Source organism: Daucus carota, chromosome 7 (genome assembly GCF_001625215.2).
Source record: "Daucus carota subsp. sativus chromosome 7, DH1 v3.0, whole genome shotgun sequence".
NCBI classification, from domain to species: domain Eukaryota; kingdom Viridiplantae; phylum Streptophyta; class Magnoliopsida; order Apiales; family Apiaceae; genus Daucus; species Daucus carota.
Window position 1 is genome coordinate 35,829,664 of NC_030387.2, and position 15,990 is coordinate 35,845,653.

The 15,990-nt window shown below is 34.0% G+C and overlaps 3 protein-coding genes and 1 long non-coding RNA gene across 4 annotated transcripts; 1 reads left to right on the forward strand and 3 right to left on the reverse strand.

Moving 5' to 3' along the window:
* Positions 1 to 1,789: 1,789 nt before the first annotated feature.
* On the reverse strand, positions 1,790 to 3,287 carry LOC108196807 (uncharacterized). Its single transcript, XM_017364244.2, has 3 exons — positions 2,705 to 3,287; positions 2,295 to 2,480; positions 1,790 to 2,201 (listed from the first exon to the last, which is right to left on the reverse strand). Exons 1-3 carry the CDS (start codon positions 3,146 to 3,148, stop codon positions 1,917 to 1,919), a joined length of 915 nt encoding a protein of 304 aa, XP_017219733.1. The 5' UTR covers positions 3,149 to 3,287; the 3' UTR covers positions 1,790 to 1,916.
* A 2,324-nt stretch (positions 3,288 to 5,611) lies between these two features.
* Positions 5,612 to 6,319, reverse strand: LOC108196808 (uncharacterized). Its single transcript, XR_001801860.2, has 2 exons — positions 6,090 to 6,319; positions 5,612 to 5,942 (listed from the first exon to the last, which is right to left on the reverse strand). It is a non-coding gene; the product is annotated as an uncharacterized LOC108196808 (long non-coding RNA).
* A 1,400-nt stretch (positions 6,320 to 7,719) lies between these two features.
* LOC108196805 (PI-PLC X domain-containing protein At5g67130) lies at positions 7,720 to 10,698 on the forward strand. Its single transcript, XM_017364242.2, has 9 exons — positions 7,720 to 7,862; positions 7,953 to 8,024; positions 8,130 to 8,252; positions 8,480 to 8,617; positions 8,737 to 8,835; positions 8,928 to 9,231; positions 9,359 to 9,582; positions 9,679 to 9,765; positions 10,378 to 10,698. Exons 1-9 carry the CDS (start codon positions 7,857 to 7,859, stop codon positions 10,555 to 10,557), a joined length of 1,233 nt encoding a protein of 410 aa, XP_017219731.1. The 5' UTR covers positions 7,720 to 7,856; the 3' UTR covers positions 10,558 to 10,698.
* Positions 10,699 to 12,508: 1,810 nt separating this feature from the next.
* Positions 12,509 to 15,724, reverse strand: LOC108195782 (probable serine/threonine-protein kinase At1g01540). Its single transcript, XM_017362739.2, has 7 exons — positions 14,888 to 15,724; positions 14,508 to 14,612; positions 14,223 to 14,345; positions 13,968 to 14,138; positions 13,756 to 13,885; positions 13,419 to 13,622; positions 12,509 to 12,865 (listed from the first exon to the last, which is right to left on the reverse strand). Exons 1-7 carry the CDS (start codon positions 15,472 to 15,474, stop codon positions 12,764 to 12,766), a joined length of 1,422 nt encoding a protein of 473 aa, XP_017218228.1. The 5' UTR covers positions 15,475 to 15,724; the 3' UTR covers positions 12,509 to 12,763.
* Positions 15,725 to 15,990: the final 266 nt, after the last annotated feature.

Here is a 15,990-nt window from a genome sequence, read left to right on the forward strand (position 1 = left end):
CCTAAATGTTTATGCTTGTTTCTATTTATGATTTCTTTTAGGAATACAATTATAGGATCATTTAAAATATGCAACAGAATTGGTTGTATGGCAAGCATGAGTTTTACTGAAATTTGAACTAGAGTACTAGACCTTCCACTGATGCATACAAGGAGATGAATAACAATGCTGAAACATTGCTCTTGCTAAGATACATCAAAATTTATCACAAGAACACGTGTAAAAAATTACATTAAATATATTTTGAACCTTTAAACTCTGTAATTTGGTGTTACCATTTACCAAGTTAGGTTGCATGAATTTGTAATACCATTGTCATTGTTCCTAATTGTCATTAGGAGGTTGAGGTTATCTGAAGTCTGAATATTTTGTTTTTTTTACATATCAGTTTGCGCCAATTTGTTTCTTGTGAAATTTCTGTGCGCAATAATAATTCAGGATGACAATAATAATTCAGGATGTCTGCATGAATTTGGGTCGGAGGCATGACATACGAATGTCAGGGCATATTATTAGCTTAAAAAAAAAGCGGACGACAGAGGATAAGCCCTTAACCACTGGGCTATCCGATCGTGCTCAGGTAATCCCTATATTGGTTACCTAAAATATAATAAAATAATAGTTACCTAAAATATAGGTAAGCAAAAAGTTGTTTTACTCCAATGACATTATCTATATCTGTTACCTATAATTTAAAAATTAGTATTTATTCAATATTTAAGGTAATATATGTGAGAAGAGGTAGAGTTGGAGTAAATATATGCTATATTATAAGTAATATTGATAATGTGGCATTATAGGGGTTGGCTTTTTCTCTCTCAAATAAGGGGATGAGTTTTCTCTCCCCTAAAATCTTTAGGGGACAGGGAGTTGCGTTGGAGGACTGATTTTTGATCCTAACCCCTAAATCTTGTCCATCTAGACCAAATATGAGTAAGCAAAGCTTGCATTGGGGTTGCTTTTAGTACATTAATATACGCGCTTACATATTATGATCAGAAAATAACGTCTGCCAAATCATATTCATATGGGAAAGAAAAAATTTAGTACAATATATATGCACATATTTTGCCAAAATAATTATGTTCCCACTAATAAAACTACACATGATGTGATATTTACTTATTATGAGTTATGACTGGATTCTCTATATATAGAATGTTGTCTCTTGTGTTCTTTTGTTTGAGGAAAACAGAGTTATTGAATGTTATGCCGCAAATTGTAATGCCATATACAAGCCAGTTGTGCTTGTCCAATAATAAAATTGTAATGCATCACAAGCTAGATGTTTGTTGGCCTGATTCGAGAGGTTCTGAAAGCTTCTGGAGACCCTTTTATTTGCACTTGATCATTGTAGAGCAGGAATGCAGAATGTCTGCGCTTGGTTAAGTTCAGAATATTAAAGATGGTTGTTGTTTAGCCAAAAAAAAAGATGGTTGTTACTAAGCGGTTCTGGATCATGAGTTTGATGCAGCAGGAATTATCTACACAAGAATGTTAACAGGAATGCTAAAGAGGGATAAAGAGCTTTCATTCTTGGGAAAGTATCTCAGGAAGTATGCGCGATGGAACTAAATGTGACTGCTCACAGCAAAATCCTGTCATCGATTTGATGTAATCTAGTACTCCTATTTGATCAGATTTCCAAACTCAACTTCTGGTGGGTTGCTCTGCATATTCGTATGAACAATTGGTTTGTTTTGCCCACAATTTGCTTTAAACTGGCAAGCTTAATCAGAAAACATCTAACAGAAGTCAAAATTACTTACAAGTGACTACATCCCAGCCATTACAAAAAATCAACAAATGACTTTAAATTACACTGATACGAAAATAAAAATGTAACATCAAAAGATGACACCAACTGTATAATAACATATAATCTGTCACTTTATTTCAATTATTATTTGTCAAAGTCACTTATTGGTACACGAATTCTTCAACGAAAGAGGCTTGTTCATCTTCTTTGGGTCCAAAATTATTTTGCACTGGATGGCCTTGTAGAACCTGGGTTTCACCAATTTCCCCAGAACATAGGCCCTGGCTCGTACGTTGAAGTTGAGAGTCAGTGGCACTGGTGCTGTCAATTTCCCATCTTTGCTGCTCCAATCTACACTTGCTCCGTACAGGGGCACGTAGCCGCCTTTTAGCGTCACTGCTATGCTTCTCTGGCTTTTTCTTGATTGATAAAATTTCTTTATCTGATCAATTTTTCATTCCATTCAAAACAAGCAAAGGATCAATACATATGTAAGAAAAATGCTACTGTAACATATGTAGTGACATTAACTTACAGCTCCGGTGGCCAGGGTTAGATCATTGTAAGAGATATCGATGGATGATGATGTCACATGAACCCCGAAAAATGTTCCTGTATTGCGGAAGGTGAACTTCACTGTTGTGTTCATTGTCACCATATCAGTTGCTACCCCTGAACTCCCCGTTCCTGCTTGGATCTTAAACTCATCATATGATATACTCTGTCGTCAAAAAATCAGCAAAGTATTTGATTCAATCCGAACCATTCAATCCACAAATATAAAAGAGTAGCGCTAACTGGACAAAATTGGGTACAAAATTTTGCACAAAATAAACGACAAAATGAAAATCCAATCAAAACTTAACGCATATCATTTTTTCTGTCTGAATCATTTTTCAAAATAAAGTAAAACTAATGTGAAAGGATTGGAATCAAGTTTGCAACCTTCATTGTGACAACGGGCTTCTGAGGTTTACTGGCGGCATACAAGATAAGAGCAAAGAAAGTGAAGAGAACAAAGAAACCAACAACAAAGGCCGGGAAGTAGCAGCGTCTGGGGAAGCCTTTACTCCGATTCTCCCCGTCATCTAGAAAGCCTTCTTCCTCGATGGCACCAAAATCCTTATCCCCTTTCCTCTGATGCTGATGATGACGTCCACTCACTTTCCTCGAGCCAGAGAACCTGGTCGAGGAAGAGTCTCGCGAGTGATGACCCGGTGATCCCATAGGGCTGAGCACCGGGGTGGAGTGGAACGAGTTAGTCGTCTTCTCACCGTCATGCGAGTCACGGGAAGGACTCTGCACGTAGTAAGGCCTCCGCGGTGATCTCGTTGGCGATGAAGCCGTCAGGCTCGTTACTTCCGAATCTGTTTTTGCATGCATCGACATTATGATAAAAATTTCTCAAACTCAATTGATTTTGATGCAATGGAGAAGAGAGGAAAGAGCTAGCTAGTAGCTAAAGGCAAAGACCAGATCTCTCTTTTTCATATTTTCTTTGTTTGGATCTCTACATGAATAATGCCATAAAAAATTCGAGTCCACGTTGTGGGATGGTTTGTTTATTGTCATGTTTTGTCTAACCTTATGATTCAAGACACTGAAATTGTGAAATGAGGCATATTTTAACGGTTGGGAGGTGTAACTTATTTGTATTTATATTTGTTTGGGGACACAATGCCTCGAAAAGTAATTATAATGATACTTGCCTTGTCGGTGGATAAAAGTATGGGAAGCATTGTACAATTGAGAATGCAGTTTGTATTGTTTTGTGATGCAGAGGAAAGCTACTGTTTAACCATTGTGTTCATATTTTATTTCAAGTGGTGAGTTGTTTTTCGTCAACTTGACAGGGTTTTATATTTTAATGGGTTGTTTTTCGTTGTGATTAGGTAATTAGTGGCTTGATTTTGGCTCCTTCAACTAATAATGGACCCCAAATTTCTATATAATCTTTTTTGGTTCAACTAAATAATAGAGATTAAAGCAAAAACTTTTGCAGCTTTGTGGAAAAATATTTCTTTTAATCATTAAAATGTTAAAAAGACTCGGAAGTAACTGTATAAGTATTTTAATTATAAAAAATAATATTTTTAGGACATTAATTAAACTGAACCCCTGTGCCTCTATATCTAGGGATCAATGTTCTAATCCACGGCTGGCTCTCCACTTCAAAATTTTCAAAAGATTCTGGATATATAAACAAATATATTTATATTGAAAACACTTTTATTATCAAATATATAATCTAATAGATAGTGTCACTGTGAAACGGATAATTCGGATACGGATATGCCTATATCCGTATTCACAATTATCGGGTTCCGATACGGATAATATTAGCTTTACTTCGAGTACGAATAATATCCGTTTTTCTCGGATAAAAATACGGATATTTTGGACGGATGTCGGATTCCTGGAAAAAAAAATGCAGGTATTAGACCTGCATCAGAAGTTATTAAAATAAAATCATTCCCTATTGTTATTCAAATTAAACCAACCTTTTTAACTTTCACTAAATTTAACATATATTTTATATTTTTTAATGTATATATAATGTAATAATTATTTAAATCTTATCTTTTATCTGTAGTTATTAGTAAGTAAGATTGGATATTGTTGGTGATGAAATATGATTTGCTAACAAAATTCGTGTTTGTTTCCGGAATCTAAGATGGAGATGTGGGAAACAATAAATACCTTACTACTCTGCTCGATCAATAAATACTATCTCAATATATATTTTTATATAATAAACGTAAAAAATATAATTTAGTTATTCTGTATATTATAGCAGAACAAATACAATTGTTAAACTTTATTATTTGATAAATGATTGAGATTACATAATAATAAAAAATATTTATTTATAAATTAAAACGAAAAATAAAAATTATATATAGATAATTTTATGCAATTTAAATAGAAGAATTTTTTTAATTAGAATATGACTTTTACTTTTTTTATATTTAAAATCAAATAAAAGTAGTTTTCTAAATAAATATGATCTTATTATAAAATTCATAACTGTTTTTTTACTTTCCATTTTCTGTTCTGATTCAAATATAATGTTAAATCATCATTAAATTCTTTTTTTTTACTCACACAAAATTCTCGACTTTAATCGTGGATATTAGCCAATAAAATATTACTCATATAATCCATAAAGTAAATCAAAGAATAATATTTTATTATATATATATATATATTAATGTGAATATATATTTAATAATATTCATAAAACATACGAATGATTTTAAAATAATTTATATTTTCAAAAACTATTCACATGATATAGGTTGGTATATAATACTAAGCATAAAAACGTTCTTTTGTCGTCATGGTAACGAAAAATTGATAATTCACATCATTGAAGATGAAATTATCTTTCAATATCCTGAATTATTATCGTCTATTTTTATACCTGCATGTGTGATTGGACTCTCCCGAGGCCCATACAGAAAGTCCATATGGCTCTCTTGTGCGGCTGTGCCCCAACTGGTACCTCATTTTTAAATCTATCATGGGTGACCCAACTCTCACTTCTTAGGCCATTTCATAGCTCAAGTGAGATTATTACGGTCTGTAATTCATCATAAATTAAAATTCTGATACCAGTCATTGGGTTTGCTATTCGAACCTAACTCTATAACAGTGTAATATTGTTTGCTTTGAACTTTACTCAATGATCTTATACCAATGGAGTTATCTACTGCTCCTCCCAATATCAATTTGAGATAACTCCTAACAACATGCGTCATTAAAATCTATATAATCGTACGAACTAATATCTTGAATTAAAATTTGCAGAAGTCGTAACACACATGTTGCAAATTTTATGAGAAAATCATATAAGCAAGAAATTGCTTATTGCATATCAAATCGTTGATGGAAGTACAATAGTTGACTGAATAAGTTCCACAACACAACGGACCCAAATAAATCTTTCAGATTTTATTGAATTTGTCAAACAAAATAAAAATAAAATTTCTGCGGGGTTTTGTCAAATGCTAGGGGATGTTATCCCTTGTCGATTACAAATATCATTATTTGTAATCCATCCCACCTGTAACTCGCCGCATCTTCACTTTTTTCTTCTATATATCTTACCTGTCACATCGTTCAACGCGCTTGTTCGCTCTATTTTCCCTTTTTAAGCATTCTTCTGAAATTATCGACGCCGCTGAAAAAAATAGAGAAATCATATTTAGTGCATTCGATTATTCCATAAATGTTTATATTCTATAGAGAGGTAAATATAAAATCAATATCATATAAAAATAGTAACAGATCTAAGTATAAAGAAACAGATCCATCATATTCAAGCTACCGTCACAAATATTTTCTTCATCTTCAGTGTGCTTCCTGATAACTTCTTTGCTTTTAATTTACAGAAGAATAATTAAATTCATGATAACAATGGATCGTGGTAAGATATATAAGAGAGATGAATATGATGTGAAGTGCAAGCACGGCGGTCACGGGTGGGACAAAATGTATTACATGATAATCCGGTTTATATAGGGTTTATCACCGATTGTAGAACTTTCTGGATTTGGGCTGATTTTCACTTTCTTCGGCCTAACTCATAAGTGTCAGAGCCCAAATTTTTGGACCACTATTTTTAAATTTGAAATTTAAAATAAAATATATTTTAAACCAAAAATCGAAAATTTTATAAGTAGCGACCAAATTTTATAATTTAAAATCATAAGATTGGAGACGCGGCTCCACAAATCCAATAATGGATGGCAAACTCATATCACAAGTTATTCTAGTAATACGATAAATCTTTATGCAAAATTCAAATAGCACAAAATTTTAAAAGATCATATCCTTGATCTCACTCGCACTCCATATTGAACGAAGCTGAAATATATGAGAAATGTGCATAGATCGGCGGGTAAAAATTGACTAATTATTAATCTCCAAAATTATTGGGTGGTTTTAACAAAATATTAATTTTTAAAATAATAATAATTTATAAAACATTGGTGAAAACAAACTTACCCAACTTTATATTCAGAATTTAAAACATATATGAAAATGTCATAAATATCACAATTCTGCTCAAGGTCTCCATTTTATAAAAATATCATAGAAAGACAAAGACATGCCGCAATGAATTTGATGAATTTTATAAGACTTCTATTTTTTATCCCATGGGTGTTTCATCAGCGAGAAGCAAGAATGAGAATTGAAACTCTCTTTTCATCCCAAATGGGTTAATAGAGAAAAAAGATTATTGAAATCATGGTCATGCAGTTGGACCACTAAACTCAAAAAATTTACAAACAGATCATAAAACTACATTTAATTTGTAGTTAATTAACCGAACTACTAAAAATTTGCATTTAGATAATTGCTTCGTACAGTCGTTAAGTATCAGTTTACTTTAACGGAATCCGTTAAAAAAATATTGATCATTTTTTTTGACTAATTTCGTTAAAACCAACTAATACTTAACAATTATGCTAACGATGGTTACCTAAATACAAGTTTTTATAAGTTTAATTAGTTGACTGCAAGTCAAATCTAATTCTGTGATTCATTGCAAATTTTTTGAGTTGAGGGACTAAATTGTAAATTGGTCATGAGTTTAGCCATCTTTTTACCTATTAACCCATTTAAAATGATTTAAGATGATTAAATGTCATGTTGCTATGATAAGGACTAATTTTCTTATAACCAGTGACATAATTGAGGCTATCCAAATTAACAAACTAATTGTTAACTCTTATAATCCTGGTATTGGTTTTTATTGAAATATAGGAAACATAAATAAATAAAATAATTTTTAATTTGTTGTATTAGAAAAATAGTATTTAATAAACTTTTAAGAAAGCAAAATAAAAATGTTCCTAATTCTGAAAAAAGAAAGAAAGGGAGAGAAATGACAAGTCCCGTACAAATTTTGTTGTGTAAAAGATATCATCCTTACCCGTGGTTTGGTTACTTGGTCAAAATCAAACGGAGAAAGCTTCTTCACCCACTCTGTTATTTGTGTGCATAAATAAAGTATATAAACCCCGTTGTGTGTAATTGCAGAAAAATCCATAGTAAAGTAAAAAAAAAAACATTAGAAGGGCCATCAGCAATGCAGGTTTCTCATCAAGCTCATCACTGTAAAGCTCATATTTTGATTTGAACCATTGTGTAAAATCCATAACTTCATTTTTCTTGGGTTTTGCAGGTGACCATTTTTAATCTTATTAAATTTGTGGTCTTAACAGCTAGTCTCATAAGCTATTCATCAAGTCTCAAGGTTTGTTATAGTCTCTTGCTTGGTTGCTTCTGCTTCCTTAATTTTGTACTTATATAGTTCCCATTGGTCATTTGTGTGTCTATGTGTGTGTATTTGTGTTAATAGATCGGAGAAACATGTTCAGATAGCAACAAATGTGACTCGGGCTTTCAATGCAACACTTGTCCTATTAATGGGAACACTAGGCCTAGATGTACCCGTCTTCAACCCTTGAGTCCTACTTCAAAGGTGAGCTCAATTTACTTTTAAGCTGCTTAAAATGTGATTTATCTTGTGTTTTTGATTGATTTGTGAGGTTGTTGCTGCTTCTTGAGAGTAAAGTTTGTATCTTTAGTGTTTCTTGTCTTCTGTTTTGATTGAAATGTGAATTTGTTACAACTTGAGTTCTTGACACAGTGGTTACTTTAGTGTTTCTTGTAGCAATTTGTGATTGAAAATTTAGTGATTTGGACCAGGTTAAAGGTCTGCCATTTAACCGGTATTCATGGCTCACAACCCACAATTCATTTTCCATAGTCCGTGCTGTGTCGGATACTGGTTCTATAGTTGTTGCTCCAAGGAATCAGGAGGATTCAGTCACTGATCAGCTTCGAGTAAGTCCTTTTTTCACTCACAATTAGGTGTATGCTGTTGGTATGCTTATTGGTTTCTCAATGGGTTATGATTAAAGATCTTACTAAGTATGACGCTGAGATATTGATTTATGTTGTAGAATGGTGTTCGAGGGCTGATGCTTGATATGTATGACTTTAACAACGACATCTGGTTGTGTCACTCCTTCGGAGGAAAATGTTTAAATGTTACATCTTTCGTAAGTCTGTTATGATACTTTTTATCTGTATTCTCTCTGTAGTATTAGAACTTGAGTCTGTCTTTAACTGAACCCTGCAACTTTCTGTGTAGAGACCTGCAAGTAAAACTCTTAAAGAGATCCAAGTGTTTCTGGAAGGAAACCCAACAGAGATTGTAACCATTTTTATTGAGGATTATGTTACAACCCCAAAAGGATTGACTAAGGTCTTTAAAGCATCTGGTTTAGACAAATACATGTTTCCTCTGTCTCGGATGCCTAAAAATGGTAGTGATTGGCCTACGGTGGATGATATGGTCCAAAAGAATCAACGGTTGGTGGTATTTACCTCTAAATCATCCAAGGAGGCATCAGAGGGCATAGCTTATGAGTGGAGATATGTAGTGGAAAACCAGTGTAAGTTTGGCTTTCAATTTTTGCAATCAGATTTAAGAAAAAGCAGCTGTTAGTATAAAATACTCGAAAAATCTCAAGCTTCCGGTCTGTAGGTTTTTAAATTTTTAACGGAAAACTATAAATGCAGATGGAAATGAAGGAATGGTAGCTGGTTCCTGTCCAAACCGTGCTGAATCCTCTCCAATGAACACTAGTACCATTTCACTTGTTCTTCAGAACTACTTCCGTACAGATCCAAACTTAACAGCAGCATGCATGGATAACTCAGCTCCATTAATTAGCATGATGGACACTTGTCAAAAAGCAGCTGGCAAACGATGGCCGAACTTTATAGCTGTTGATTTCTACCAAGTATGTGCAGTCATTGTTCTAGAAAATTTTTAACAGTTGAGCATCTAATAAATGTTATTAATTTTTATAAATGCTATACTGTATATCTTTAATTAGAAAAGTGACGGGGGAGGAGCTGCAGAAGCTGTAGATGAAGCAAATGGCCATCTGACTTGTGGATGTGGCAGCATAGCCTATTGCAAGGTTAGATAATATCATTATGTTTGTTAATTATAATTTCTGAGGAAAAGATTTTCACTACTATAATTAATTCATATGGGACAGGCCAGAGTGATCTCCAGCTGTGTTATATGCTGTTTTCTGGCTTTTCCCAAAATCAATTATTTAACCTTGTTGAAATGCAAGTGTGACCTGGTAATATAATCATCATAGACATGTAGTGAATCAATACCATTTTGAGAAAAGTAAGAAATACTCTGATTCTTGGGTGGACAAATTTCATACTTAAAGAGCTTATATATACTTACACCTATACCCTTAAAACTTTTTGTAGAAGAAGATGCAAAAAACAAATAAAGTGCAGGAGACAGCAGGAACAACCCCCACTAGAACAGATAATATTAACATTATTTCTTACCTAATGCAGATGGCAATAACTACATTTTTGGTCTTCTAACATTTAACCTATAACTGTACATTTTCTGATTTTTACCGCTTCTTCAGGCTGGGTTAAATTAGATGTTAATAACATTATGTCATTATCCTGGCTGGTACTCTATATATAAAAACTGTCACATGCTCATTCGACACAACTTCAGTCAGTAGTGATGATTGTTTTTTTTTTTAATACATCAGGAAAACGCAACATTTGGTACGTGCGACACTCCTCCAATTTCTCCACCGCCACCAGCTGCAGCCACAGCTGAGCCAACTTCTCAAACTGCCAGCAGCGCTTCCTCTCTAACCACATTTGTGCAATTTCAGTTCTTTTTATGGACTATATTAATTATAACAGTGTTCTTCTCTAATCTCTGAACTACATGACTTTATTATATTTTAAAGAGATTGTGTTTTGCCAATTTGTACTTGGCTGGTGGTCACTGAATCATATGATCTTCCCAGAGAAACATAACTGTTGTATGTATGTTTTTTTCAATGATATTTCTCTCTTAATTAGGCCTGCATGTATTACATAATTATCTTCTAGGGTCTAGCTTGGCCTGCATGTATTGTTTTTATACATAATTTTGTTCTCATCAGTTCTTTATGACTTTATCCTCGTGATTACCAGCCAACTTCTGCAAGACTGCAAGGCTTTTGGCCCGGTTAAAATTTTGACTCATTTTACTTCTGCAAGTTGTGAAAAGGATGAGAGATCGAAGTCGAGGAGCTTTGAAATTATCAGAGTTCGTAACAAATAGACTGGTCGTCTCCATCAAACTACTGCACTCATAAGTGTTCTAATCAAATAAAATACTAGTATATAACTATAGTTTCCGATAATATAAAGACCCTAGTCATTTTTCTCTCTTCTTTCTAGCCTTCTCCCTCTTTCTCATTCATTCTTACCGGACTTCCACCAGTTTTCCGACGGAAAAGTCCCAAATCCTTCCGTTTAATTGGTTGTTTACTAATTGGTTCCGTTTAATTGGTTGTTTACTAATTGGTTGTTTACTCCTGAGTATATTATTTCATATGCTACTCCTAATAACTATATTAAATTAAATTTTGTATGTATATATATATCAGTCGAATATTGAAATTAATTATTCAAGAATATTTTTAGAAAAATCGTTCATATTTGAAAATTAAAAAGGGAAACTACAAATATTTTGAAATAAACTCTTTTTAAAAAGAGGAAGAGAAACAAGATACCCTTTTAACTAATAGAATCATTAACAAGGTTCATTTTTTGTGGTATTAGTTTGCAGATGCACATGAAAAAAAATATCTTATTTATATATTATATTTTGAAATTATTTTTGAACACACACAACAATGCAAAAAAACATATGTTTAGATTTAGATCCTGAAAATTTATGTACAAAATAAGATTTGCAACAGAACTTTAGTGTTTTTATAATTCTATTTTAAACATTGGTTCTCCCTTGAGCACGACCCTCGTTCCTAAAGTTTATAAAAACATAAAATATAGGGCTTTGCTGCCTCACCCTTATGCAGTTATACGAGGTAATCAGTTGGTTTATGCCATTCAGATTTTGAACTAAAAGCATCTTCTCTATACATGTATTCGATATAGTTTATTTTTATTTTGAAACTGAGATCAAAATGTTGAGGCTCCCTGCTTATTTTAACTTCCATGTACTATATAAGTTGGTATGCATTTCAATACTGTATTTGTTTTCATCTAAAGAGTATGGAGCTCTGGGGTATCACGCCCAGAATTTGAACATACCAGTAAAGCTCCCCGCCCGGAAAACAAGTATAAAAGGGGGCTTTGGTGGCCCTCAATTGTATGAAATGAACACACCATTATGACCTGCTCAATTCACAATCTAAGAACCCAGTTGTCAAGAGTGTCACAGGGGACCATTGAACATTTATTTCTAACAACCATGTCTAATGGATCAACCTGGTACTTCTCAACCACACTAACCTTGCAGGTTTAATAACTAATAAATAGATAAGTGAATTCAGCAGTATAGAGAGTGTGTATGTGTGTGAGTGTACAGATGGATTAATATAATGCATGTGTCCCCCAAGGAATCAATATGACCTGCACTTCCATGTGGCCCGGGGCAACCAGAGACAGCTATAAATAGGAAGCAGAATTATATCAACTTGACCCTCAAGAGGACTCGATACTAAATTGAGCAACAGCACATGCCAACTTGGACATACGTGTTATAATTATTAAAGGTGTGTGTGATCAGACATTACTGCTCTTTATAATTCAATCTAATATATAATTGACTTATATCCCATGTGTGCTTTTATATACATGTTGTCCTTTGAGAGTAACAAGTAGTGTAATAGCAATCTCTTATGATCAAGATGTGTATGTACATATATGTAACTGAGGCAAAGCAAAACTTCTGATCCCATACATGACAATGACATGCGGGAGGCCGGGAGGGGAAGGGAACATAAAGATGGCCAGAGCCAATAGTATAGTAGATTTACATCATTCACACATGCTACTATTTGGAAAATGCAGATGGTATATTTTCTTCTTTATCTTGATGTCTTTATCTTGTTCTATTGGAATGTACTCTAATTCTTACCTACTGGTTTCACCTGATTCCTTCACAGGCTTCTCTGTAGATTTATCTTTCTGTTCATCACATTGGGAAGAACTTGGTGCCTTTCCAGCTTTTCGTTCCTAACATAAGATAACAAAACTTCATAAAAGTGATTCCAGAAGACCAATAGCAGCATGTTGAGAATGAATTATGAGCAGGACGAGCAGTCTTTATAGACATCAGGCAAGACTACCATATAGATATAGTAGATTTGAAAAACAAAATGCAAAAGCAGATTCAGCTACACTAAAAATGAGGAAATTATAATTTAGCAAAAAAAATAAAATGAGGAAATTATAAAGGCCTGCAAGTTGTGCATAGATGAAATGGATTACATGTGAAACACAAACAATTAGTCATAACATATACCTATTAGGAAGCATTATCAACATGATAGCCCTTGTTTTCCCAAAGAGTGGTAGTAGGTGCAAGTCTGAAAGTGTGTACTCGACTACTCAGTCAATTTCAGGCACACAGGTAATCAAAGTGGAATTTTTTTGCCCGTTTATAGTTCTATATTAAATAGTTTACTTTCATTCAGATACTTCCACATTGTACTTGTGAAAGTCTTTGACATAACAGCACAAAAGGTAGGCACTGAGTGTTTCCCCTTTAGAATAGAAAAAGACATACATTGTATGAGTCTTCAGCTTCAAGCATGTGTACCACATGCCCCATTTTTGGCCTCTTCTGAGTATTTGGATCAACACAACGCAAAGCCACTAAAATTGCTCTCCTTAATGACCTCAAAGAAGGTTTCTCTTGGAGCTTGGGATCCAAAACTCCTTCAGAGTTTCTGCTAGCAACCATCTGCTTCAGCCAATCTACCAAGTGCACCTGAAATATCCAAACTTGAAATATAAAGCAACATTCATAAACCAAAAGAAGAGAAAAACACAAACAATTCATTTGTATTAATTTATTTAAGCATATCTTTCATATACAACAAAATAATATGAGAAAGACAGACCTCATCTGGAGGCCGACTATTGTCAACTGGGTACCTCCCGCTGATTAATTCCATGACAAGAATCCCAAAACTATATACATCACTTTTATCATTCAACATGCCTGTACTGGCATACTCAGGAGCTACGTAGCTGCAAAAATAAAACGCTGATCTCATAACCATCCTTTGGCGAGAGAAACAGATAAAGAGACAAAGCGGAAACAAGGGCATACCCAAAGGTTCCCATAACACGGGTTGTAGTGTAGCTCCTCCCTGAACCAAGGAGTTTTGCAAGTCCAAAATCTGCAACCTTTGAATTCCATTGTTTATCAAGTAGAATGTTGCTTGATTTTATATCTCGGTGAATCACTTTTGGTTCCAGTCCCTCATGAAGGTAAGCTAACCTACACTATTTACAAGTTACCAACTAAAGAATGGAAAAACAAACTCATTAAATACCTTGAACATTTGAACATATCTATACATACCCTTTTGCTGTTCCAAGAATGATATTCATCCGAATTTCCCATGTAAGAGGACTATAGGGCCCGACTTCGCCATGAAGCCACTGTTCAAGGTTACCATTATTTACAAACTCATATACCAGCATTCTGCATTGAGCAGAAGCATATATTAGTATCACATGTATGAAATCCATTATCTCACAAATGAATGCTTCCTTTAAAAAACATAAACTATATTTATACATCATAAATAATCAAAGCAATAAGCGGGCTCAACAATTAAAAGGTATCATAGCACAGCAACAGTACCTATGTGCTCCTTCTGCGCAATAGCCAAGCAACCTCACCAAATTCTTATGTCTAACACGTCCAATTGCTTCCACTTCAACCTCAAACTCCTTCTCAGCTTGTCCTCTGTTGAATTACATATATCTTTAGACTATATTTTCCCCACATAAAACCAGTAAACTAGGATTCACATCATATAATCACTAAACCTATAATCATATCCCTGTACAAAATTGCATAAAGCAGCAATCTTTACGCATAACAACCTCTCTACTCTCAACTGCTATCAGCAAACCGTAATGTTCGAGTACATCCTTACATTGATTACAGCTAAAATCTCTTCAAGTAGCTAAAATCTAACAAAACAACAATTCAATTCAGTTATAAAAAAGCAAAAGTACCTATTGTTAAGCAAATTCTTGACAGCAACATGAGTACCATCCTGCAAAACACCATGGTAAACAATCCCATACCCCCCTTGACCAATCACATTCTCATGAGCAAACCCATTAGTAGAATCCTCAAGCTCCCTCAGTGTATACCAATGTCCCCACCCCAAATGAGAAACCTGCGGAACAACCTTAGCCACATGATGATGATCACCCTTAGCCTCCCCAGAAGAAGCCCCCCCACCCAATTTCCCAGCAGGGTACAAAATCCTATGATCTTTCCCAATATCAATCTGAATTCTTTGATGATACCCAGTTGAACCCTCCTCCTCAGCTTTCAAAAGCAAAGCTTTCTGCTCATTTCTCGACAAGCGCTCCGGTTCTTGATTATCCACTTTGATTTCTTGGATATCTCTTGACACATGTGGAATTGAGGGGGCTTTACTAACTGACCCATTCTTGATGCTCTTTATGTTGTTTCTTTTTGAAGTGAAGCAGATTGAGATTATAAAAAGGACAAGAACAAAAGCAGCTCCGACAGAAACTCCCAGAATAACCCACAAACTTAGGCCAAAGATTGAGGTTTTCTGATCATTCATGTTTGATCATCAGACATTAAATCCTGGGATCCTTGGGTTTGAAACTGCTTGCATTGAGAATTGACTGATAAATTACAATACTTGTGTGTGTATAATATATAATACTATATACTATATATATAAAGCTTGTGTGTATGTGATGTAGCTGGCGAGAGTAAAGAAGACTGATGATGATGGTGGAAAATAAGCAGCTGTATCGATGTGATGTCGCTGTGGACCTTTGCAATCGGGTCCATAGACCCACTAGTTTTTTGTATTTTATATTTCTAGCGAGTGGTTACAATAAAATTATTTAATTAGATATAAATAGTGGATGGTAAGATTCTAGAATAAAGTATTTTATTTTATTTTAATATTGTCGACCACCGGAAACTTGTAGATGACACTGCAGGATTATGTAAATATTGACTTCGAGTTTTCAATAAATTAATATAAAACATCACCAAGCGACCAAGATCATTAAAATACATGATAAAACTGAAATTTCAAATGCCATTTCTAGCCAACTTAGTTGAT

Excerpts from the sequence above, each read along its gene's own strand:
- LOC108196807 (XM_017364244.2), bottom strand. The coding sequence starts at position 3,148 with ATGTCGATGCATGCAAAAACAGATTCGGAAGTAACGAGCCTGACGGCT. Across the intron at positions 2,481-2,704 it reads AGCCCGTTGTCACAATGAAG|AGTATATCATATGATGAGTT; the intron begins GTTGCAAACTTG and ends TTTTGACGACAG. Across the intron at positions 2,202-2,294 it reads TAACCCTGGCCACCGGAGCT|ATAAAGAAATTTTATCAATC; the intron begins GTAAGTTAATGT and ends AAAATTGATCAG.
- LOC108196805 (XM_017364242.2), top strand. Across the intron at positions 8,618-8,736 it reads CAGTCACTGATCAGCTTCGA|AATGGTGTTCGAGGGCTGAT; the intron begins GTAAGTCCTTTT and ends TTTATGTTGTAG. Across the intron at positions 9,766-10,377 it reads GCAGCATAGCCTATTGCAAG|GAAAACGCAACATTTGGTAC; the intron begins GTTAGATAATAT and ends TTAATACATCAG.
- LOC108195782 (XM_017362739.2), bottom strand. The coding sequence starts at position 15,474 with ATGAATGATCAGAAAACCTCAATCTTTGGCCTAAGTTTGTGGGTTATT. Across the intron at positions 13,886-13,967 it reads CGTGTTATGGGAACCTTTGG|CTACGTAGCTCCTGAGTATG; the intron begins GTATGCCCTTGT and ends TTATTTTTGCAG. Across the intron at positions 13,623-13,755 it reads ATAGTCGGCCTCCAGATGAG|GTGCACTTGGTAGATTGGCT; the intron begins GTCTGTCTTTCT and ends TGGATATTTCAG.